We start from the raw sequence: 26353 nt of genomic DNA, 5'->3' as shown, positions 1-26353 counted from the left end.
GACTGACTGATACTTGTGGATCGGTGACAACAACTGTGTTTGATGGTACACCTGAGTAGCTGGGTGAATGTGAGGCTGGTGACACGTTTGGGTCTGATGATACGATATGGATCTGTGAGTTACTGAATCTTGCTACACGTTGTCGCCATGGAAAGGGATGTGCTACCTGTGATCTCCACCCAAATAATGAATGGTGCGTTGAGCTGAGCAGCTATCTGGGATTGGGGCTGCTTGGTCTCTTGTGAGCAATTTTTACTGTATCTGGCCATTGATTTGCCTCCCGGCATTGGGTTGACTTTCATTTGGATTATGACACCCATCTCCTAGTTTGTGGGTGTGCATCTCACATAGTCACATGCATGCGTGATAAGAACCCTGCAGGCTGCAGTTGTGGTGAAACTTTGGTTGACTTCCAGTGTTTGGGCATGTTCTCACTAGTATCACAATTCCATTGTTCTTCAATGTAGTTTTCTCATCTTTGAGAGCTCAGAGAGAGTGTGCAGTCTAACCGCTTGTTGCTTCCAAACATTCTGGATCAATTGGAAGAAGGCCACAAGCTGCTTAATAATGAGGCAAGAAAAAGGGTGTGATTTTCGTGATGTCAAGAAAAGGCCTAAAGGATGGGCTATAGTGTGTTAGCAGTACCATCCTAATTATAATGTGATTCATTTGGAATGAATGTTTTATGAGTAAACTAGCTGTACCGTTTCATCCAAAATCCATCCAAAGCGTATATTCTCCAGTCCCAGGAGGTCACCAGATGGCTTCCAGTGCCAAGCAGCGACACATGATTTGTCTCGCTGTACCAAGGCTATTAAACATCAACAAGAGTTTCAGAAGCGGTAGCCCGAGGTGTTCTTCAGAAAGATGGTTCCTTCATCCTGCAGGTTTCCCACAGCCTATAGGATTCTCCATTTTTTCTGAAACCTCTGAAACTATGTGGTGTCCTAACTGAATTCATGCAATCTGCAATTTATCGCTAGCGGCATCTGATCCTTGCATTATCAATTTCAATAAGCTTAAAGCATTATAGAGTGAAAAAAAAAAAACACAGGTAACTATGATGTATCATTTCGTGGAACTGTGAAAAGCATAATGCAATAATGTAGTTTGTTCTGAAATCACAACTTTCATGATAAACGATAAACATTGTTCTGAGAAGTAGAATCCAAGGAATGAGTTGGATCTGGTAACATAGGGACGTTGTGTACTTGATACATTCCAATGGTCCACCGAATATAAAAGGGTAATTTCAGCAATTTTCTTCGTGGTATCAGGTGGTGAAGAAAATTTTCAGCAGCTCACTTCGGTAAAACCAGGATGACAAGTAGTGAGTGGTAGTGCATTTTCTTCATGGAAATGCAGAGCTCGAGGATGCTACAACTCCCAAGCGTTGCTCCCTGGATCTATCAACTTCTTGACGAGTCTTGTAGCAATGGAATAGCACATAGTAAAATGATCTTTACTACCTGCCTCTTGACAGCCCGGACATTTGCAATGAGCATGAATGCCTGGACCAGGCGGACAGCACTTAATAGATTGTAGATTGAATTTTCAGCTCTAAGCATGCACCTGAAATTTTTGTCACCAGAAAATGAATTAATACATGCACAGGCCAGCTTCTAGTTTAAATATTTTCAGTAAATGACAAAACAGATATTTTGATGTAGCATATTTGATATCAGTTCACCTTTGAGTTGCATTATCACAGCTGTATTCATATAGCATTAAAGACATTTCTGAAGATAACTGCTTGTACCTAACAAAGAACACCTGAATAACATCTCATAGCACACAGCATCAGGTACAGGCGTTCACCATATGAACTTTCTTCCTTTTGATTGGTTTTCCATTTCTTCTGATAGGCAGATGACCGAACCATGTAATCACAAAAGAGCAATGAGCAGGTGGGCCATCTTGCAGTGCACTCCGTACCGAAATGAATCAACTCATAGTTCAAATTAGCCTAAAAAAGAAACATAAGGAAATTAGAGAATAACCTTGAAATGTGCTTCGTTTGCTAGCAAGCAGTTGACGTTGTTGATATGCGGGCTTAACAAATAACAACAATTGCGTCGGATACCCGTAAATTACCTCAAAATTCTCAGCATCAATCAGTCCAATTGGAATTTGGATACCCGTAAGCAAAACTGTAGACATCTGCACATGCTCAGCAAAAATTGTATGGCCACAACTTCAAGCGAAAGACCTGGAACATTTGCAAAGAGTTACTACTATGATGAATCAGGAAATACGTTATCCATTGAACATATGCCAGTAGAGGTTGAAATAATTGTCCCTTACCAGGGGGATGTGGGAGATGAGTTGCCAGTCCTCTCCCTTTCCTCTCTCCCAGCGCCTTTCCAGGTCAGGGCAGTTAAGGATCCACAAGGATTGCTTAGTTAATCCATAGACGAGGGATGTGGGAGATCAGGGCCTCTCCCTTTCCTCTCTTGCAGCGCCTCTGAAGATCAGGGCAGTCATGGATGGTCAATTCCTGCAGAGCGGTGAGGCCTTTTACCCACTCCGGCAAGGATTTGACGCCAGGGCACCTCCAGATCTTAAGCTGTTCAAGGGAGGTGAGGCGGCACATGGACTGGGGAAGGCAAGTCACGCCCGGCAAATCCCAAATCTCGAATACGCGTAGAGAGCGGAGCTCCCCGAGCCATTCGGGCAACTGGTGAAGTGCATGGCAGGCTTGTATTAGGAGCTTCTGGAGGGAGCTGAGATCCCATTGACTGGGGAAGGCTGCTCAGCCTATAGCAGAACGCGATATCCATCTCTTGCAGAGACCGGAGTTCCCCTAGCGACTCGGGCAGCATGTGAAATTCAAAGCAACCACGAATACTCAGACATCGGAGGGAGGTGAGATGACACGTTGATTGGGGAAGGCTGCTCAGGCGAGGGCAGTCCCAGATAACCATCTCTTGCAGAGACCGGAGTTCCCCTAGCGACTCTGGCAGCATGCGAAGTTCAGAGCAACCATCAATATTCATCAGATGACCACAAATACACAGAGATCGGAGGGAGGTGAGATGACCCATTGATTGGGGAAGACTGCTCAGGCTATTGCACTTTGAGATATCCATCTCTTGCAGAGACTGGAGTTCCCCTAGCGACTCGGGCAGCATGCAAAGTTCAGAGGAACCCCAAATCCTCAGAGATCGGAGGGATGTGAGATGACCCATTGATTGGGGAAGGCTGCTCAGGCTATCGCAGTCCAAGATATCCATCTTTTGCATAGACCGGAGTTCCCCTAGCGACTCGGGCAGCATGCGAAGATTAGAGCATCGATCAATATGCAGAGATCGGAGGGAGGTGAGATGACCCATTGATTGGGGAAGGTTGCTCAGTCTATAGCAGCCCCGGATAGACATCGCTTGCAGAGACCGGAGTTCCCCTAGCCACTCGGGTACCATGCAAAGATTAGAGCATCCCTTAATGCTCAGAGATCGGAGGGACGTGAGGCTCCGCATGCTCTCTGGCAGCTCTGTTAGGCCATCGCAGGACTTAATCTTCAAGGACTCAAGTGCCGTCATGCGTTGCAGCAGCTCCCACCCATGTCTAGATCCTGTCATCTCCCGTAGCTGAAGCTCCTTCAGGTGGCTAAAACTAAAAGAGGGTTGAGAACGGGAGGACCCTTGGCCCAACGATAGCAGCTGTTCGTTGCTACACCATAACTCCAAGTACTCTAGTGAAGACGGCAAGTACGGCTTCACAATCAATTCAGGACAATGCTTCATTGTTAAATGTGATAGACAACTACCAATTTGCAATCTTCCCAAGTGGTTGCTGCAGCCTCCTCCCTCCTCCTCACCAGCCAAGGTCGTCCTCTCTATTACCATCCACACCTCTCTCAGGTGATCCAGTCCCTCCATCCTAAACTTCACCAACGAAGGAAATGGGCCTCCGCTTATGCTCTCAAGAGAGCGCAGATGTTGCAGGTCAAGCTCCTCCAAACAAAGCAACTCCACAAGCCCCTCCAGATGCTTCAAGTTTGGGAAATCATATAGAGTCATTACAGTCAAACATGTGAATTGAGGAGCTCCCTGTGCTCCGCCACCAGCTTGCTTTAGCATCCACCGTGAATACTGCCTGCCTCCATACCCACCAATGTTTAGTCTTTTAATCCCTGATGGAGGTTCCAGACCATCAAGTACAGCCTGCTCCAATTCAGTGTTCACATTGTCCAAGCATTTTTCCCTTTCCCACTCTAGGTCCAATTCAGTCTTCATATTGTCGAACCAGTTGGAGCGCCTCCCCCACTGTAGGTCCAGGCTCTGTAAGTTTGCCTTTTGTTTCAAACAAGCCTGGTATGCGTCATCTGGATCTGTCACATTTTTAACACCTCCGATAGTTAGGTTCCCACTAGTCCTACCTACATTTCCAAGTTCAGAGATTCGTGCAGATTTTTCACCCTCGCCCACAACAAATAAACTCATACTTTGTAGTCGAGTGAGCTGTCCTATGCCTACCGGCATGGCTCTCAAACTTCCACATCCTTCTAGGTTCAGAACTTCAAGCTTCTTCAAGTTCTTGAAACATTCAGGCAGCTCTACCAGCTTCCAACAATGCCCAAGGTCCAAACACTCTAGATTTTCTAGTGTTGTGATACTTGATGGTAGCCTCTCAATTTTGGTGACACCTAGTCTCAGCACTCTTAGCTTTTTATTTCCACCAATAGAGTTTGGCAACACTCGAAGGTTTCCACAACGCTATTGTCCATTGCAGTGCCCCCATGGGTGATCAAAGAAATTGATAAGATCCTTAAAGCTTTATTTGGGTGGGTGATAGAACAATGACTGGAGGACGTGTCTCCCTCTCCTGGACTCGTGTTTGCTGGCTGTTGGGGTTCGGAGGCCTCGGCATTCAAGACCTTTGCTTAGCAAGGGTTGCACTCCGCCTCAAATGGCTATGGTGTCAACAGAATGATCCTTCAAAACCATGGGCTAGGCTCCCAATTCATCACGAGAAGGAGGTTATCGTGTTGTTTGAAGCATCAACCAGGTTTGAAGTTGGCAATGGCGATTCAATTCTCTTTTGGTCAGACCCGTGGATTAATGGCCAATCCATCAAAGCAGTAGCGCATGAGCTTTTCAACTGTGTCACTCCATCTGCCACCAAAAAACGGACACTGAAGGAGGCCTTGATCAATAGAAGATGGGTGAGAGATATTTCTGCTCCTCTATCTGTACTGGTGATTGTTCAGTATCTGCGGATTTGGCATCACACCGAGTCAGTCACCTTGAGCAATGATGCTGATCATATCATCTGGAGATGGATGGCGTCCGGGAACTACACTTCAAAATCAGTATACCAAGCCATGTTTCAGGGCTCCATCCATTTCGAAGGTGCTTCCTTGGTGTGGAAAGCCTGGGCCTCGGCCAAGGTCAAATTCTTTGCCTGGCTTGGTCTCCATAACCAGCTCTGGACAGGTGTGCGCAGGTGCTATCATGGAGTACAAGCGGATGATTCTTGCACGTATTGCTCATAGCTACCAGAGACTAATGATCACTTGCTTCTTCACTACACGCTAGCTAGAGAAGTATGGTGATAGATTCTGGGGATTCAAGCGCCTGTGGGGGAGACTACACTCATTGCTTGGTGGCTAGAACTACATGGCCACATTGCTTCTGATCTTCGCAAAGGCTTGGACTCGTTAATCCTCCTAACTTGTTGGAGACTGTGGTTATCGTGCAACGATATAATCTTCAACAATCGCCGCATTCACTCAAACTCCTTGATAGCTCTCATCAGATAAGACAGTAGTCAATGGTGTGAGGTCAGGGGCAAAGCACTTAGTGATCACCTTGGACAGGCTGCGCTCCTTTGGTTCTATCCTTTGATTGCCGCTCTCTGTTAGTGTTGGTAGCTTTCTAATCGTGTAAATTTCCTTTCATCTATTTCGGCTACGGTGAGTAGCATCTATGACCTAGTGTGGGTCATTGTGTACAACTGTTGTATTCATGTTTCTCTTCTTCTTAATATAATGATACGTAGCTTTCCTGTATATTCAAGAAAAAAAAATCAGCAATTTTCTTCATAGTACCAACCTACTAGGTGGTGAAGAAATTTTTCAACGGCTCGCTTCGGTAAAACCAGAATAAGAAGTAGTGAGCGGTAGTGCATTTTCTTCATGGAAACGCAGAGCATTTTCTTCGGTAAAACCAGGATGCTATGACGCAGACATAGCATTGGAACAGCCCAGGCATTCGCATTGAGCATGAATGCCTAGATCAGGCGGACATCATTTAACAGATTGTAGATTGAATTTTCGGCTCTAAGCATGCACCTGAAATTTTTGTCACCAGAAAATGAATTAATACATGCACATGCCAATTTTTAGTTTACATCCCTTCAGTAAATGATGAAATAGATATTTTGAAGTAGCTATTTTATATCAGTTCACCTTTGAGTTGCACTATCACAGCTGTATTCATATAGCATTAAAGACATTTCTGAATATAACAGCTTGTGCCTAACAAAGAACACCTGAATTACATCTCATAGCACACAGCATCAGGTACGCGTTCACCATATGAACTTTCTACTGATAGGCAGATGGCCGAATGAAGACAAAGTATACTACAGTTGGTACTGAAAATGTGTATCTTGTAAGACAACATGTGGTACGATCCGACAAAACCATATAATAATTCACCATGTGGTACTTCGCACATGCAAAGCTGTGTAAATTGGACATTTGTCAGGCGGCGAGTGGATCATTTTGTGTTTTAAAAAAACAAACAGAAGAAAATTAGAGAATAACCTTGAATGTGCTTTTTTGCTAGCAGCCAGTTGACAGTGCTGTTATGCGGGCTTAACTTAAAACAACAATGGCGTTGGCAGCACGTCCCTTTACGATCAAAATTCTCAGCATCAATCGGTCCAATTGGAATTTGGATACCCGTAAAATTGTATGGCCAAAACTTCAAGCGAACGGGGGCCTGATTGAAGTTCACTAATCATCCCTGTCAAACATAGTGTGACAAACTCAACGATTGCTTTTTGTTGGAAGATGCAGAAGCACGCCTCCTTGTCCAACCAAAAGAAAAGGGGGGAAAAACACATAGTCGCTTACCAAATATTCACACGACGGACGTGGGAGACGAGGTGCCAGTCCTCCCCCTTTCCTCTCTGGTAGCGCCTCCCCAGATCAGGGCAGTCACGGATGGACAATATCCGCAGAGCGGCGAGGCCTTTTATCCATTCCGGCAAGGATTTGATGCTAGTGCGCCCCTCTATGTGAAGCCATTCAAGGGAGGTGAGGCGGCACATGGATTGGGGAAGGCAGCTCAGGCCCGGCAAACCGACAATCATGAATTCCCGTAGAGAGCGGAGCTCACCCAGCCATTCGGGCAGCTGGTGAAGTGCATCACAGTATCTTAATCGGAGCCTCTGGAGGGAGGTGAGATGACTCAGTGATTGGGGAAGGCTGCTCATGCTATTGCAGTCAAAGATATCCATCTTTTGCAGAGACCGGAGTTCCCCTAACCACTCGGGCAGCATGCAAAGTTTAGAGCATCGCCAAATCTTCAGAGATCGAAGGGACGTGAGCCTCTGCATGCTCTCTGGTAGCTCTGTTAGGCCACTGTCGCAGTCCTCAATCTTCAAGAGCTTTCTTAGGCCATTGCCGCAGTCCTCAATCGTCAAGGACTCAAGTGTTGCTATGTATTGCAGCAGCTCCCACTCCCACCCACATCCTAAGTGAAGCTCCTTCAGGTGGCTAAAACTAAAAGAGGGTTGAGAACTGGAGGACCAAGAGGACCCTTGGCCTAATGATGACCGCTGTTCTTTGCTACCATACAACTCCAAATACTCCAGTGAAGACGGCAAGTACGGCTTCACTATCAATTCAGGGCAATCCCGTATGGTTAAATGTGATAGACAACTACCAATTTGCAATTGTCCCAAGTGGTTGCCGCAGCCTCCTCCCTCCTCTCCACCAGCCAAGGTCCTCTCTGTTACAATCCACACCTCTCTTAGGCAATCCAGTCCATTCATTGTTAACTTCACCAGCAAAGGAAATGGGCCTCCGCTTATGCTCTCAAGAGAGAACATACGATACAGCTCAAGCTCCTCCAAACAAGGCAACTCCACAAGGCCCTCCAGATGTTTTATGTTTCTTAAAAACGATAGCTCCATCACCTTCAAGCATGTGAATTGAGGAGCCCCCTGTGCTCCACCACCAGCTTGCTTCAACATCCATCGTGCGTATTGCCTGCCTGAATACCGCATAATTTTTAGAACTTGAATCCCTGATGGAGGTTCCAGACCATCAAGTACAGCTTGCTCCAATTCAGTATTCACATTGTCCAAGTCAATTTTAATAGGCCATCTATGAACTTTTCTCCCTTTTTCATCATTGTGCACGGTGACTTCCCTATCCCACTGCAGGTCCAAGCGCTGTAAGTTTGTCTTTTGTTTCAAGCATGCCTGGTGTGCATCATCTGGATCTATCACATTTTGAATACCTCTGATCGTTAGGTTCTCACTAATTCTAGCTGCATTTCCAAGTTCTGAGATTCGTGCAGATTTTTCACCCTCGCCCACAACAAACAAACTCATAGTTTGTAGTCGAGTGAGCTGTCCAATGCCTACCGGCATGGCTCTCAAAAATTTACATCCTTCTAGGTCCAAAACTTCAAGCTTCTTCAAGTCCCCAATGCATTCAGGCAACTCTACCAGATTGCGACACATCCAAAGGTCTAAACAATGTAGATTTTCTAGTGTTGCGATACTTGATGGTAGCCACTCAATTTTGGTGCAACCTAGTCTCAACACTCTTAGCTTTTTATTTCCGCCGATAGAGTTTGGCAACACTGGAAGGCTATAGCAATGCTGAAGATCAATGGTTGAAATCATGTGGCAATCACCAATAGAATCTGGTAAACTCTCTAGGCTTCTACAAGCTGACAAGTTTAGTGTCCTTAACTTCTGCAGCCTACCAATGGATTCAGGCAACCTGACAATATCACTGTCTGGTATATGAAGCGCTTGTAAGCTCCAAACATTTGAAATAGCCTCTGGAAGTGCAAAGCATCGTAGTCCTGATATCTCAAGATATTTCAAATTTTTTAGCTGAAACATGGCATTGGGTACTGCTTCTGTAGACATATTCTTCACAATGATACTACGCAAGTGTCTTGCATTCTTCAATGCCTTGCCAAATGTTATGTTATCACCCTGATTAACATATATAGCACGTGCTTTTTCAAAATAATTTTTAGGTAGATGATGTCTTGGCCATTCAGTTAAAGAGAAGTATCTACAGTTCTTTGTAGAACTGGCTGGCTCCTTTGAAATCTCACCACCCAAGATGGATCGGGCAAATTCATGAACCACATCATGCATCGTGCATATCACTCTCCCATGCAATTCCTGCACATCTTGTAGAAAAGCCATTTGCACAAGATAATTAAAGCACTCATAACCTTCAAAGTAATTAACAACATCATCCACTGGAGTGATCATATCATGAGCAATCCATTGGTCAATCAGTTGTTCTTTATCAATCCAGCAACCTTTAAGAAACACTGAACATATTGTGAAGCACTGCTTCAGATGAGATGGCAAATTGAGATAACTCAACATCAAGCACGCGGATACTCTATGCTCTTCACCCTCAACATCTAATAAATTGTTGTCTCTCACGGTCTCCCACTGTTCTATCCGTTTCTTCCCATGGAGGACACTTGCAAGAACTATAATTGCTAGTGGTAGCCCACCGCATTTTCTCATGATGTCTTTTGCAACCTCTTTAAATCCAACCTCTAAACCTTTTGCAGGCATTCTTTGTTGGAACAGTTTCCAGCTATCATCCTCAGATAAGGATGGCAAGTCAAATGGGTCTGTGGATCCCACTGTTTCTGCAACTTTTCTATTGCGGGTAGTGAGTAAAATTGCGCTTCCAGGTGCGCCCTTCTTTAGATGTACCTTGAATTCTTCCCATTTAATTCGGTCCTCGGTCCAAACGTCATCCAATACAAGCAGAAACCTCTTTCCGGTCAACTTGCCTAATATTGTTTTGCTCATTTGCTGCAAGGGATATCGTTCGGACTTTTCACCACTAATAGCTTCAAACAGCTTCTTGATGAGCTCTTCAACATCAAATTCTTGCGACACATGAACCCATTGTGTAACTTGAAAATGCTTCTTTATAACGGTACCATCATCGAAAACCACTTTAGCCAAGGTAGTTTTCCCGGAACCGCCAAGTCCAATGATAGAAAATGTCTTGATTTCCTTTGGGTCATTAGTCTCTATCAGTTTAGATATTATCTGGTGCTTCTCTTGGTCTCTTCCGAGTACTGATGCCTCATCAACAATTGGCAATGATTCCCCAGTTTTCTTGTTTTGATGCCGACCAGGATGTTCAACTGGCACACTATTTGTTATTGCACTGAAGTCAGATCTTTGCTTCACAATTGCAGCAAATCTCTTCTTGATTTCCTTGACCTTGCTGGCTGCCTTGCATTGAAATATAACTGATTTTGGTTTTGTGTACATATATTTGGACACAATACCACCATCACCATACACTTCATTCTTCTCAGCCTTCAGCTGGAACTCATCGACAACATCATCAACAGCGTAAGCTACATCTTTCAACTCTTCGAGCCAACTAGACGATGGATTATTTCGTGTAACATAATATCCTGCTTTTTCCAACCAATTGTTGATATCCAGAACTTGAGTATGGAGTTCCTGGAGATCTTTCTTCACACCCACTATAGAGCTGTACTCTTTGATTAGTAGTGGAGCTAACTTGCTGCCCACAATCTTCAATATTCCAGATACTGCAGCAGACAATACGGCAGCTTCCATACCGGTCATCGTACCGGTCATTTTCTGTAAGTGCCCAAATTTCCTGTGAATTGAACATTGAAATGAGCAGCTATTTTTTAAACCAAAAGAGTTTCCAAAAATGAACTGTGCTAGAACATGGGTTTAACAAGTTGCAACTAATTGGGTCCTATAGTGCTTTCATGCATGGTTATCTCCTTCCGCTGCTATTAATAGATCTGACAGAAGTGCACGAAAGAATGGTTGATGGTATGGACATCTGACCTGTGAAAATTAGTGTACTAGATGTAGCCCTTTGAGTCGCTGAAGTGCTTCTTTGCGGACAGGCACTTACAGCCTTCTTGTTCCTAAGAGCCAAAAAGAAGCAATATATATGTCAGGGTATCAGGGAGCAGCGAAATAAAGAACAAAACGTGAAACCAGTCGAACTAATTCATGATGGGAAGATTTAACATACCACAGCGTCAAACACACAACAATAAACAGCGTCCTTTAGTTATTACAATTTACGACTCAGGAGTGGTCGGCCTCGAGCACCTGAAAGCAGGAAGTGTAGACGCCGGAGTACAAATGAACGAACGCAGCAGGAGCAAGGAATAGGATGCTATCTATATTCTGGGTTAAAAATAAAGTGAATACCTGGAGCTCAGATATGTTGCTCCTCTCCAAATGCTGCCCTCCTTTCCTCCAATGCAAATTTTTTGCGCGTATCTGGCAGAAGAGATAAGTAGCCACGGGTGATTGACTGACTCCAAGTCTTGGTCAACTTTCAACTTAAGAAACGCGTACCGGCGGCATATTAATATCCACGGAATTTCGCTTAACTTGGTTGGAAATTTTTTGTGCAAGTAAGGAGTAGCCGTGCTCCACCTCTTTCCAGCAAGAAGGCTCAGCTCCGGCCTTTCTCTCGCCTCTCTCCACCTCTCAAGTTCTATCTATAGTCGGCGTCGAGGATTGGCTGCAAGTCGGCTTCCGTCCATGAGGATTGGCTGCAAGTTGGAGAAGCGAATGGAATTTTGTGTGTGTAAGTAACAGCGATGGGAAATTGCCGGCAACTTCACTCGACCGCTCAGTCCACTCAACCATTAGTCTTTTCGGAGCTGTATGAGAACAAATCCTCCATTGGAAAGAATCTGGGGGATGAATGTAGAAGAATAAAAAAAATCAAGAGAAACAACTTGCGGTACCCGTGAATATACTAAATTACATATACGTGTAGTTTGTGTGAGTCAAACTCACGAACTCACCTTTTTAAAGGCTTTCTTATGATTTAAACTTACATTTTTAGTTGACGGCTACAGCATAATTTATTCTTTTGATTTTTTACTTAAATATTTAGACAATTATTTGGGCAAATAGATGACTTCAAATAAAAATATTGTCAACTATAAAGTTGTAGATCTCATCGAGAGCTATAATTTCTATATAAAGTTTTTATCCATTCAACTCAGTATGAAAAAATATGAATTGTATGAAAAAATATGAATTTCTGAAGACAAGTATCTATCATTATCACCACCGATTCATAATAAAAACTGACAGCGATACTCCCTCTATTATTACTGCTGGTTAATAACATGAACTGGCAACAAAAAATATATTTTCACTTTCAGTTCATATAAAGAGTCGACAATAACAGTATTAGTGTTAGTTCTTAACGTGAACCGATAATGAAAGTTATTTTTATCACCGGTTTTTTTTATGGACTTTGAGTGCTGGTCCATGAGAAGAATCGACAGTAATACACTATTATTACCAATTATATCTGAACTGATAATAATAAAATGGTAAGGAAGAATGTTTCTGTAGTAGTGTGATAGAATCCCAAAACTTATCACTGGTCACGCATTCCATCCATCCGATAAGATTGTCGAGGATTGGCTACAAGTCAGCTTCCGTCCATGAGGATTGGTTACCCACCTTAAATATAGCAATAATTGATGAGAATTAGGGTCACTGTATCCTTAGAATGAGAGGTCATTCTTCCATAAACGTCTTAGTTATAGTTTCTTTGGTGAATCAGAACATTTTGTTTAATTGTTTGACTAGTTAGATGAATTCTAATTCTTAAAAAAGATGGCGGTCATAAATAAGAAGGAAGTGATTCATAAACCGAAGAAACCATCTTTTACTTGTTTCTTTCTCGTAGTGTAAAAAAAAGAGAAACGTTCTTCCCATTTTGTATTTGAATCACTTGCTAAAAACACCTTTTGACAAAAATTTCACTAATTCAGATCAGAATTTGAAATGTTTCACCTATCCAAACAGATCTAAACCTAAATTTAAATGGACTTATATTTAGAATCAGAGGGAGTAGTTAACTATGAAAATAGCTAGTTTATGCACGTGCGTTGTGATGGGTTGCAACGAATGGTGGGCCACGTCCGATCGAAAGGCACGTGGATGCACCTTGTCCACCAGTGACGTTCTTATCCTCCTAAAATAGTTCCTCGCCCTCGATGCCTTGTGACCTCCATCATACGGCCTCCTCCATGCCGTCTCTCTCTCGTTCTCTTCCCTAAACATAGTCAGATGGGTCATGTCTTAGACCGACATGTGGTCTAGTACTATAGGTACGACTCAAGCACGGTACGGTACGGTACAACACGACACTACGGTCTAAGTTATGTCTAGGCTGGAGCCGCGGCATAACCGTTTAATTTTTTTTTTCTTTTTTCTAAATTTTTCTATGTATTTTCTTGAGTTTTTCTAAGTTTTTTAGATTTTTTTAATTTTTTCACGTGTTAACGGGCTGACGGGCTTAACAGCTAAAATAATCCATCAGACCTACCATGCCATAGACCGACACAGCACAATTCAATCTTAAGTGGGTCATGCTTAGACCAAAGACTTGACACACGGACCGACGTGACATGGCCTGCTTAGTTGGGCCTAACCGCGCTGGGCCGACCATTTGGCCATCTTTACTCTTCCACATCCCCTACCTCTCCCCCAAAAACAAACTGTCAACGGCCGGTCGTGGCCAGCCGGCGAGGGCACACCACCCCCCTCTCCCTCTCTCCTCCCTAAATCCAGGCTTCCCCTGCGTGTCACATCCATATCCGGCCTTTCCCGTGTGAGTCGTTGATGGATCATGTCGTTCCTAGGTGCATTGTTGTTACGGTTGCTCAAGAGGAACCGAATTCGACTGTCCCTTGTGCGACGCTGTTAATCCTGGTGTTGGTGGTTGTGCAACCAACGGGGCGCTGCCATCTTTCTCTCCTGTTGCCACTGAAGACCGCAGGTGCACTGTCGTTGTTGTGCCGCTGCCCGACAAGAGCCCTAGCGAGCTCGGGCCTCGACACCACCATCACGAGCCATGGTGAGGTAGGATTTGAAAGTTTTTTCAAATGATTTTGAAAGTTTTGTCGATTTGATTCGAATGTTTTCCTTAATCAGTTCAAAAAAATTTGGAATTGATTTGAAAGTACTTCCAAATCGGCTTGAAAGTTTTCCCAAATCGGCTTGAAAGTTTTCCCAAATCGAGTGGAATGTTTTCTGACTCGATTTGAAACTTTTCCTTAACCAGTTTGAAAGTTTTTGCATCGGTTTGAAAGTCCCCCCAATCTTCTTTAAAGTTTTTCCAAATCTAGTGGAATGTTTTTTCACAATCGAATTGAAAGTTTTTTCCAATTGAGTTGAAAGGGTTTGAATCGAAAGCCTTTTTCTAGATCAAAAAGTTTTCTGGGCCTCGCGTTGCTTCAATCGATTTTGAAAATTTTTGGTCGCAGGTGGAGGCAGCGAGGGTGAGACGGTGGCATGAGGAGGAAGAAGCAGACGGTTTTTGTAGTTGTGCTGTTGGAGCCGTTCGCTGCTACTCCTAGCAACCCCTACTAACTATGATATCAACTTGTAACCACGTGCATCCACGCTCTTGCATAGACGTAAACAGTTCTTCCTTAATCGCTCCAGTCCAAGCGCTTAATTTGCACTGCATGCGGTGCATCCATTTCTTTACCTGCCATCACTTCGAATTCTACTTTTTATCACGCTCGCTCTCTAACCTTCTTTAATTTGGTCACTGTAGTAGCAGTATCATTCTAACCGTACTAGTACTACCTCCGTTCCCAAATAAATATTATCCTAAAATACGTACGGTCAAACTTTAAAATTTTTGACCATCAATATACACGAAACTATTATGATTTTGCATATGAAAATATTAGTATTGAATTTATCATAAAAAATACTTTAACATCGTTTAATTTTTATCAACTTTTAACAAGAGATAGTTATCAAAAGTAATAGTCAAATGTGCTTGTTAGAGACCGTATCGATATCCTAAATGATAATTAAAAGAGAATGAAAATAATATGTGTTAAGCTGACAGTTATATGCCATCAACATGAATCTAAAGCATTAGTATTAACAAACATCAACTACCTCTGTTCTTTTTTGACACGATCTCCAATAAGTATTACTTTTGACAACTATATTTTGATAAAAGTTGATAAAAATTAGATGATATCAAAGTATTTATCATAATAAATTCACTATTATCATTTTTATGTGTCAAATTCTAATAGTTTTATGTATATTAGTGGTCAAAGTTTCTAAAAATTAATTACATATATTTAAAATGACACCTATTAAAGAGTGGAGGAGAGGAGAGGGCTCATCAGATCAGTCCCCAACTGCTGCTGCCGGTGATAATTAGCGCGGCAAGCCACCGTGCACAATTGCACATGCATACATGGGCAAATCGCCACCCCTGCTAATTTGGGAATTTAGATAATATACGCGACTGTATTTATAAAATTAGACAACATGTCAGCGTATTTGTAAATCTAGCACTCGTATTCGGTAACTCAAAATCCGAAAATTGGCTTGCGGTAACTCAAATTCCGAAAACATCCCGGCCCCACAGCTTTCGGCAACTCAGGTGCTGAATACGGCACTGTTCACCGTATTCGGCACCTCAGTTGCCGAAATCTCCCCGTATTCGGCAACTGAGGTATCGAATACGGTGAACAGTGCCATATTCGGCACCTGAGTTGCCAAAAATCAGCCGGCCAAACATCCCGTAGAGTCTTTTGGCCGCGTCACGTCAAACGTTTTTGTGCTTTAGCACCCGTGATGCTTTCGGCGAGCTGATTTTTTCATGCATGTGCTCATTCCAAAGATTTCGTGCTAAAGTTTTTTGCAAAGTTGGTGCAATGCGGTCGCGTCACGTCTCATCGTTGCTTTGGTCGCGTGCGGCGCGTAGAGGTGTCGGTGCTTTCGCGTCTAGTGCTACATAAAATGAAGTCGCTGGTAGAGGAGAAGGGAGCACTAGAGGGAGCAGCAGCAGAGCACAGAAGGGAGAAGAGAAGGGAGCAGCAGAGGAGGAACGCGAGGAGCATCAGCAGAGGAGCAGTAGCTCGAGTATAGGAAGCAGCAGAAGAGGAGCAACGCGAGCAGCAGCAGCGCCAGTTTAACACTTCGAGAGCGCTCACTTTCGTACCGATTAGTTCTTAGATTACCTAGTTAATACTTAGGTTAGTAATAGTATTTAGAGTAATTAGCTTATTTGGTTAGTCCGTTCCGAAGTAGATCAGTTCTTTCGGAAGTAGATTGTTTAATCCGTTCAATTACATTTGTTTAATTATATTAATTTGATAAATTAGAGTACTTAGATTAATTAATTACAATGCTTAGTTTGATTATATGAATTTGATTAGTCTGTATAATTAGATTATTTAATTAGTTTGATATCATGAATTTCTTTCAGCATTGTAATTAGATTGTGTTCTTAGTATAATTATATGAATGTCATTATCCGGTAAAATTAGAAAAAATTACGTGTACCTTTGTTTAGTAGATACAATATCATGAAGCTTGTAATATATTCTAATTTGTTGTTCAACTATTTGTTGAACCATGAAGCCTTAAATCATTATCATGGCTCATGGTGGTCTTCCCGAGCTTCTTCAGCAGCGGTACGACGAGAACCATAGGGGAAGGATGATTTTCACAGGGCAGCAGGTACCACGTTTATATGTGCTATTTCATTGCCATGATAATTTCAAACTAACTCTGTACATGTACTAGATACCTCTTGCAGTTGGGTCCGTTGCGAGCCCGGAGTGTTCACAAGATTAAGGAGTTAGACCCTCGATTCCACGAGCCACTCGCACGGGCAGAACTACTACCTTTCGCTCTCATGATGGCCGGAGCTCCCACGGCAGGCGGTGGCAGGACACCTCTGCCAGCGATTGATGAGGCACTGCTCACAGGTCTCATCGACCGGTGGCGTCCTGAGAAGCACACATTCCACTTTCCTTTTGGCGAGATGGCTGTAGCATTGAGGGACGTGGCCATGCTGATCGGGCTGCCAATCAGGGGCGCCCCGTTAATAGTTTCACGACCCGCAAGGGAGCAGTGGAAGGGTTATGTTGCGGATAGGTAATTATTTGTTATGTAATACACTTCAAATGTTATAGTGCTATTAAAGCTTCATTGACCATCTGTATCTTGTAGGTTTGGTGTGCAATACGACGGGAAGGTTGCTAGCCTCTCCATGTCCTGGGTTCATGGGCTGCCACAGTTCGGTCCATGCCCACTGGATGCGGACAAAGCTATACTTATGCAGCACTATAAGGTGTACTTGTACGTCCTGCTCGAAGGCATCATGTTCTGCAACACAGCAGACGATTATGTCGTCCCCCATATTGTATGGTTAGCGGCCCACCTCGCGTCATATCCTTATGAGCCTACATCTTATAATTGGTGATCTGCAGTATTGGCTGCAACCTACAGAGGATTGTGTGATGCAACCCAGCGAATAAAGAGGAAGGCAACTATTACAGGGTGCCTACACCTCTTATAGATATGGAGTTGGGAGTACCTCCCGGTTTGCAGACCTTGGGTGCTCAAGTGCTACTACATAGTCCACATCTCCGATGACATTGCAGATGACATAAGGCCGACGATGGGGTATCGGTGGATTCATGCCAGGCTGAGATGGAGTCAGCAGCAAGACCATGGTAACTACTCCCGGGTGATCAGTGACCTGGACGTCCTCAGCACTGATCTCGTGGAGTGGGATCCATGGCGTATGGCACGAGTGAAAGAAATTACAGACGGTGGACTCCTCGCATCCTCTTATAGCAGTGACACAGACTTATGGTTGACCACATGCTTCTTGTTGTACATGAACTGCATGGAAGTATATTCTCCAGAACGTGTACAGAGGCAGTTCGGGTACCGACAGGTGGTGCCAGTACCACCACCACGAGACGCTGGACGGGCGTACGAGTAAGTGTGTTATTGTATGTTGCCTTAGTACATTGGTTATCCATGTTAAAAAATTATAACTGTTTATGTCACGTACAAGAGGAGCTCACAAGGGGGCGGAGGCACGCAGAACTGGGCATCCAAGAATGCCAACTACATACGGAGGTGGACGGAGTCAGCCGCGGTAGATGTCATCGTTACTGCTGGACAATACGACGAGGTCACGTACTGGAACTACCTTGCTTTGTGTTATACTCAACGACAACACAATCCAGCAGCCCAGTACCATGAAAGTACTGGATCGCTGGCACCGGGTCATCATTGTCAGCAGCTTCTTCATCCCCGCTACCACCAGCTTCATTATCCATGCATCCTACATCGACCTCAGAAGGGTCCACTCTAGCTCCCTCTCTACTGGAACTGCCCTCCCCGACATGCCCTCCATCCTCTTCATGCATCATCTGCTGGCCTGAGCCTTCCACGATAGTCACTGCATCACCTTGCACCAGTCGTGGCACTATGTTTACGTACACCCCCATATCAAAGTTCTCCTCCAATGCCTTGCGTGAGTACAAAGCCCATGCGTTGTTCCTACTCATCTCAAACAACATATGGATAACGACCGAGCTGTTTGGAACAAGCTGTGGCTGCACACCCTCTAGGACAACAGTATAGGACTGCTGGTTCACACGCAAAAGACACATAACATGTGATTTCAGACCATCTAGATCAATAGGTACCTCAACCAAACTCTCTATGTGCTGGCAGTTCTGAATTGTTACGAGTCTCCCATGCAAAACTGTGGGACGTTCTCCATAATAAATATGGAAAGTCATACCGTATCTCCTAAACAAATGTACATGTAATGAATAATAAGTAAAAAAATAATACTAATTAAAGAGTGCAATACTTAACAATACTAAATATTTAAGTAAGTAACTATGCTAATTAAATCATCAATATTGAATTTAAATGAAAGAACAAATATTAAAGATCGAATTAAAATATTAATTAAACAATACGTAAGTACTAATATACAACTATTGTGAATAAGTACTTTACTAATATACAACTAATATGCATCTTTGTTGCTACTGGACACTATCTTCTACGGTTCTACTAAACCTAAGTGATTAAACTAATTAATCAAGTTAATTGAAATAATCAAATTACTTTAATAAAACTAATTACCTTGATTAAATTACGTAAATTCATATTATTAAATTAAGTAAAGAATCTAATCATACTTACTAATAAAATTCATATAATCCAACTAAACAAATAATCTAAATACTCTAATTTATCAAAATAATATAATTAATCAAATGTACTTGAATGGATTTAACAATCTACTTACGAAGGGACTAATATACTTCTGAACGGACTAAGAAAAATCTAATTACTATTACTAATTAACTACGTAATCTAAGAACTTACCTGAAGGAAATTGAGCGCGGCTGCTGCTCGCGTTGATCCTCTCCGGCTGCCCCCTCTGCTCGAGCTGCTTCTCCTAGCGTTGCTCCTCTGCTGCTCTCTTCTCTCCACTGCTGCTCTCTTCTTTTCTCCCTTCTCTCCTCTGCTGCTGCTCTTATCTCCTCTGCCAGCCAACGCATTTTATTACGCACAAAAGCATCAGAGACCCCGCACATGTCACGCATGCACCAAAAGCAACGACACGACGCGACGTGACAAGACGCAGAGATGACGCACGCGCCAGGCGCCAGGCACATCACTTGGCTTGAACTAGAACTCTTTACCCGTACTTTAAATTCAATTTCAAGCCCAGTTCTGTACAGAATCCGGATCAATCCGGAGATTCTGGAACTGTATAACCCGAAGTATCCGGATTAACCCGGATACTCTGGTGAACAGTGTTTTCATCTTAGTAAATAGTGTTTTCAGCTTTTTTTAATTAATATTTTCTTGCATATCTTTTGGTAGAATTAAATAATTTTTGTCACTTTAGGATTGTAACTTCCACACTTATTTGGAGTGATTGTGCATTAGTTGAGCCTAGCATATTTAGGTTTTCACTTGTGAAAAATCCGTTAATTTATATTCCGCTGCAAGTTTAGACCAACGGTAAAAGGGGACGAATTTTTGTAAAAACGTCCATTCACCCCCCTCTAGGTGACATTATTGTCCTTGCACGTTCCTAGGTGCGTTGCTGTTACGGTTGCTCAAGGGGAACCAGATTCGATTGTCCCTTGTGCGACGCTATTAGATCCTGGTGTTGGTGGCTGTGCAACCAAGGGGTGCTGCCATCTTTCTTCTCTTGTTGCCACTGAAGGCTGCAGGTGCACTGTCGTTGTTGTGTCGCCGCCCGACAGGAGCCCTAGCGAGCTCGGGCCTCGACACCACCATCACGAGCCATGGTGAGGTAGGATTTGAAAGTTTTTTCAAATGATTTTGAATTGATTTGAATGTACTTCCAAATCGGCTTGAAAGTTTTCCCAAATCGAGTGGAATGTTTTCTGACTCGATTTGAAACTTTTCCTTAACCGGTTAGAAAGTTTTTGCATTGGTTTGAAAGTTCCCCCAATCTGCTTTAAAGTTTTTTCAAATCTAGTGGAATGTTTTTTTCACAATCGAATTGAAAGTTTTTTTCCAATTGAGTTGAAAGGGTTTGAATTGAAAGCCTTTTTCTAGATCAAAAAGTTTTCGGGGCCTCACATTGTTTAAATCGATTTTGAAAACTTTTGGTCGCAGGTGGAGGCAGTGAGAGTGAGACGGGATGAGGAGGAAGATGGCGACGAAGGAAGAAGCAGACGGTTTTTGTAGTTGTGCTGTTGGAGCCGTTCATTGCTACTCCTAGCAACCCCTAGTAACTATGATATCAACTTGTAACCATGTGCATGCACGCCCTTGCATAGGTGTAAACAGTTCTTCCTTAATCACTCCAGTCCAAGCGCTTAATTTGCACTGCATGCGGTGCATCCATTTCTTTACCAACCATCCCTTCTACTTTTTATCATGCTCGCTCTCTAACCTTCTTTGGTCACTGTAGTAGCAGTATCATTCCAATAGTACTAGTACTATCTCGGTTCTCAAGTAGACATATTGTCCTAGAATATATACAGTTAAACTTTAGAGATTTTGACCACCAATATACACGAAACTATTATGATTTGACATATGAAAATGTTAGTATTGAATTCATAAAAAATACTTTAAAATCATCTAATTTTTATCAATTTTTACCAAGGGGCAGTTGTCAAAAATAATAATCAAATATGCCTGTTAGAGACTATGTCGATATTTTAAACGATAAGTACAAGAGAATGAAAATAGTATGTGTTAAGCTGACAGTTATATGCCATCAACGTGAATCTAAAGCATTAGTATTAACAAACATCTACTACCTATGTTCTTTTCTTGACACGATCTTCAATAAGCATATTTGACTATTACTTTTGACAACTATCTTTTAGTGAAAATTGATAAAAATTAGATGATGGCAAAGTATTTTTCATAATAAATTCACTATTATTTTTTTAATAAATTCACTATTATTATTTTTATGTATCGAATCCTAATAGTTTTTATATATTAGTGGTTAAAGTTTTTAAAATTTAACTGTACGTATTTAGGATGACATCTATTTAAGAGCAGAGGAGAGGAGAGGGCTCATCAGATCAGTCCCTAATTGTTGCCCCTGCTGCTGCCGGTGATAATTAGCGCGGCAAGCCACCCGTGCACAATTGCACACGCATACATGGGCAAATCGCCAACCCCCACCATCTTATCATTTTCTGTCTGCCTGTGGTCCTTCGACTTCTTCAATTCTGGCGTGCTCTGCCCTTTCTCCATTTCCATCGACCATCGTGCAGGTAGCCGGTTCATTCTTTTCCCGGAGTCTATGTGAAACCAGGTGTTACATTGCTTTGTCAATCGATTGGTAGGCCTCAGGTGCTTCTTTCATAATACACTGAATAGTGTAATTATGTTCAAATCATAACAAAAAAGAGAAAATGAGCGAGGGTTGGGGGATCAGTCGAATTTTGTAAGTGTGATTGGCTTGAAGATTGGTGCTCCAACTTCTCGGTGAGGTTAGGGTTTTAGTGAGGAGCTCCCAAGGTTAGAGGGAAGCTGGTCGGCCCGGTGGTCATGGCGGGTGGCAGCTGAGATAGCAAGGCGGCAGCCCTCCGGGTGGTGGGAGATCACTGGTGGACGAGGTTTGTGGCTGGGTGGTGTTCCATCAGAGGGGTTATTGAGGGAATGAGTGGTGGGAGCCGGCGGAGACGAAGGAAGATGACGAGGGAGCACGGTAGTGCTAGCATTCTTCACAATGAGGGGGTGCACGGGGAAGGGGGTGGCGACGTCTAGGTATGTTGGATAGGGGCAGAGCCAAGAAGATCTTTCCATCAGGTGTTGAGCTAGTTTAAATCGGACCAAATCCTACTATTTAGGTCTGTTTGGTTGCACAAATCTAAAACGTTTCTCAGTCGTTTCTCAAGAATCTCAAACAAATGGTGTTTCATGTGGGCGGATTCTCCTCGGAACGGTTGGAGCGTTTCTTCTTTTTTTTTTTTGCCTTGGACCGAGAAATGGCTGCAGAGGTGTTTCACGCGTGAATCGCCCCAGCTGGAACCAACCTCCCACCAAGGTTCACAAAACCATTTGGACCTCGAAAACCAGTCCCCGGCGGTAACAAAAAATTTGCTGTTATCGCGAAAACCGCTCAAAATTCTGTGGGAATTCTCTCAAAATTCACTCAGATAAAAAATCGACCGAATCGACATTCGGTAACCGGTCTTATTAGATCGGTTACCGAGCACATTCGACGATTCATCGACCAATTTTTCCGCATTTTTCGTATTGTCGGTAACCGTTCGAATTTGTCGATAACCGTTCGGTTTTAGTGATTTCTCGAGCGGTTTTCTTGAATTTCGGTGAAATTCAACAAAAAAACCTAAAAATGGTTCAACCTTGTAAAATCAATAACTAATTCATCCGAGCTTCAAATCAAGTGAAACAAATTTTGTTGGTTTTCTTGTAACATGATCTACATGATAAAAGTATTTATACTCATAAAAATATTGAATATTTTCTGTGAGAAAATGTATTTGCTAAACTAAGTTAAATGTATAGTTTACTCTTTGCTAATCCAAAAATTATAAAACCAATTCTGTTAGTCTTCTTACATGATACTATATCTTTTAAAAATAAATAAACTTATAAAATAGATATTGTAACATGCAGGATTATGTAAATGTGTTGCAACTAGATTAATTCAAAACTAACACATCATTCCTCCAAAATTAGTGAAACCACTTTTATTAGTTTACGTATACTATTATTTATGTATAAAAAATAGTAATAACATGAAAAAGTTAATTACAGTGTTGTTTATTAATATATTCAATTTATGCTGGTGAACTTTGTAAAAATTATGAAGAAATTAATAAAAATCTAAATAAAATGAAACTAATTTTAAAGATCCTCTTAAGATACGCTCTAAAAAAATGTGTTTACATGTTAAGTTTTTTCTTCAAACAAGTTAATAAATAAGTTGCACGCTTTGACTTTTTTTTTTCAAACTTCCTCCCTATAGAATATGATGCAAACAATATTATTTTTGAAAATATTTTTCACAGAAGGTCTTAAAATTGTCTCTAATTTTTTTAAGATTTGTTTTTTTGAATTTTTAAATTTAAATTCGAAAACTGTTCAGTAAGCTCGGTAATCAGGATTGTAGAGCGGTAACCGACTACAAGTTAAACCCTGCCTCCCACTGAACATTGAAGGGAATTACCCACCTGCCATTTGGATGGATGAGGACGAGACGAGTCGTCGAGATGGCACTTGACTTGAGAATGGGACGGCGATTGAGAATTGGGCTAGGCTGCAATAGTCTAACGGGCTGGGCAGCAAATGGGCCCCATATGGTCTCTTACCAGATCGTGAATAATGGTTAACGAGCTGGAGAAAAGAGGACTCATTTCAGATATTGTTATTGCAAAAAAAAAAAACAATATCTTAGATAAAGGTAAATTGGTTAATTGTATCACCATTCTCTCTTTCAAGAAGCTGAATCCAGTCAGCTAGTCAAACGGTTTTTAAAGTAATTCTGATTCACTAGAGAAACATTTTTAATAAAAATCCGAAATCGAAACGTTTCTAAAAGAATTTGAATCCTTATCAAACGATGCTCTTAGATCTAAGTATTACATGTATTTACCTGAGACAAACTAGACCCGTGTTGTACATCCCAGCACGGCTTGTGGCTCCACCCTTGAGGTCGGGGTCTGAGCTGAGAAGCGTTAGGATTATACCTGTGGGAGGGGGAGGAGGAGATCTTGATAGTTGAAAAAAAATCTGTTGACTTTGGCGCAAAAATCAATCATCGGATAACTAGAAGGACCCAACAAAAAATTGCTCAAGTGCCAAAAAGATCATACTGTCCATGACAACAAAGCTAACTTGTGGTGTTCCTCCCTACAAAGCTTTAATCTGAAGAAAATGTCACAGAAAAGACAATGCAACTAATTTTTTAAAATAAAAACAATTCAATGATTAATTTCAGGACAGCATCATATGCAAGTTCTTTTTGTATCAGAACCAAAACAATCCTAGTTAGCTTGTGAAAGAAATAATAATCCAGCAAGAGGAATCTTTGGGAAGTGGTGGATCCCGGCCTCTGCTCAGCGTTGTCGTACTAGTACTTGGTTGCACTGGAACAAATTTCCAAAAATAATCCAGAAAGACAACTGTTACAGGCCCTGTATCTACAATCTATGGAGCTGTTGTTAAAAGGAGGATCTCACGAATCACGTCTATTTTGAATTTGTAGAACCTTACCTTTCTTAATACTCATTAAGATCATCCATCGTCTCCTTTGTCACTAGCAAAATGCTCAGTCTATAATCAATATATTTTGGACGAAAAATGAATAATCAATATATATATTACACGGGCAAGGAATATATAACATATTTTTCTAAGGCAAACTGGTTGTGCACCATGAATTTGGTACTGAATTTGAAGTATCCCTTACCAGGCTCGCTACCTTAGATCGGGTTATCACAGATGGTTCTTAAACATTATCACAGACGGATTTAGGTTTAGTCTCTTCAAAAGTGTATGTGATCTCGATCTTGTTACAGACGAGTATCACACAGATGGTTCTACAAAAGAACTATGTCTATAATATAGTTGAACACGTGTCAGCTCTAGACGTCTCACAGTCGGTTTTTGTTAAGGAACTATCTGTGTGTGAAACATATTTGAGACAATTGTTGTTAACAATCCGTCTGTGACCAAAAGAGAGTAACAGACGGTTGTTGTAAAAAACCGTATGTGTCATATGACACAGACTACCTTTCAGTCAAATTGAACAGACGGATTTATGTAAAAACCGTCTGTGTGTTCCTCCTCCCCCCGCCCCCCCCCCCCCCCTCCAATTGACATTTTGCTCTCTAATTGCATTCTGGATATTACATAATCTTAGTGTGATATAAACATAGAGTTTATGTAGATGAAAAGTAGAAACTAAAAATAGTACAGATGCTAAATATATTACATAAACCTAGTGTACCGATATTACACAGTACATAACATAAGTTATACGGTAGATATAATATGGTGTGGATGTTACAATATGATGCTAATTAATTATATAAACCCTTTGTCTAGAAGAAGACGTTATGTCAGGTCTAGAAGAAGATGGCATGACAGGGCTGGAAGAAGACGACACGTTAGGATGCCCTTCGTCCTTTCATACTTGGCGTTGCTTTAGAAATGCATAGGAGTTGTATTACATGGGTATAATTGAACAAACTTACCTGACTACGTGTTATGTGAATTGTCGTAACCCTGGAGCTCGAGCATGCAGAGATCTCCTATGGTTAGATCGTTGTCATTTGCGAATGCTTTCCATCATTTGACCAACCTTTTGGACCTGCACTTTCCTCTGATCTGACACTCAACAACCCACTGAACATTGTTGTATTTCAAAATCATAGTTCTCTCACTGAACAGTAAATAGACTATCACATATTCTGCAGAGATGTTCTGTCCATGTATATTAAGGTGTTGTTAGTCGTGCAATTAGACATGTACATTGTGAAAAGGTTTGTACTCACCAGGCAACAATTGTTTGTATGCAGGTTGCTTTTCTGAATAGCACAAACGTAGAGGGGCACATGAGAGAATTTGTGCTCGATACACCCCTGCATTGTAACCATTTGCTAGGAGTTTAGGGTTGTTCCATATGGGCATATGTACCCTATTGCATTGAAATATCATCCAATGGAACAAATGGTCAAAAAAAAGTCTAATAAGGAACTTTACACTTCGCATGAAACACATGTTGTATAAGGTATATATACCT

At 42.0% G+C, this 26353-nt stretch overlaps 1 protein-coding gene and 1 pseudogene across 1 annotated transcript; both read right to left on the bottom strand.

Annotated features, from left to right (window-relative positions):
• Window positions 1-1066: 1066 nt before the first annotated feature.
• LOC133905001 (putative disease resistance protein RGA4) lies at window positions 1067-6908 on the bottom strand (annotated as a pseudogene).
• On the bottom strand, window positions 6832-11729 carry LOC133904999 (disease resistance protein RGA2-like). The gene is made up of 5 exons (XM_062346678.1): window positions 11446-11729; window positions 11264-11343; window positions 11071-11153; window positions 7082-10870; window positions 6832-6971 (listed from the first exon to the last, which is right to left on the bottom strand). Exons 4-5 carry the CDS (start codon window positions 10846-10848, stop codon window positions 6962-6964), a joined length of 3777 nt encoding a protein of 1258 aa, XP_062202662.1. The 5' UTR covers window positions 10849-10870; window positions 11071-11153; window positions 11264-11343; window positions 11446-11729; the 3' UTR covers window positions 6832-6961.
• Window positions 11730-26353: the final 14624 nt, after the last annotated feature.

This window comes from Phragmites australis, chromosome 22, assembly GCF_958298935.1.
Source record: "Phragmites australis chromosome 22, lpPhrAust1.1, whole genome shotgun sequence".
Lineage (NCBI taxonomy): Eukaryota > Viridiplantae > Streptophyta > Magnoliopsida > Poales > Poaceae > Phragmites > Phragmites australis.
The sequence above is the reverse complement of the archived record's forward strand: the minus strand, read 5'-3'. Positions and strand labels throughout refer to the sequence as shown.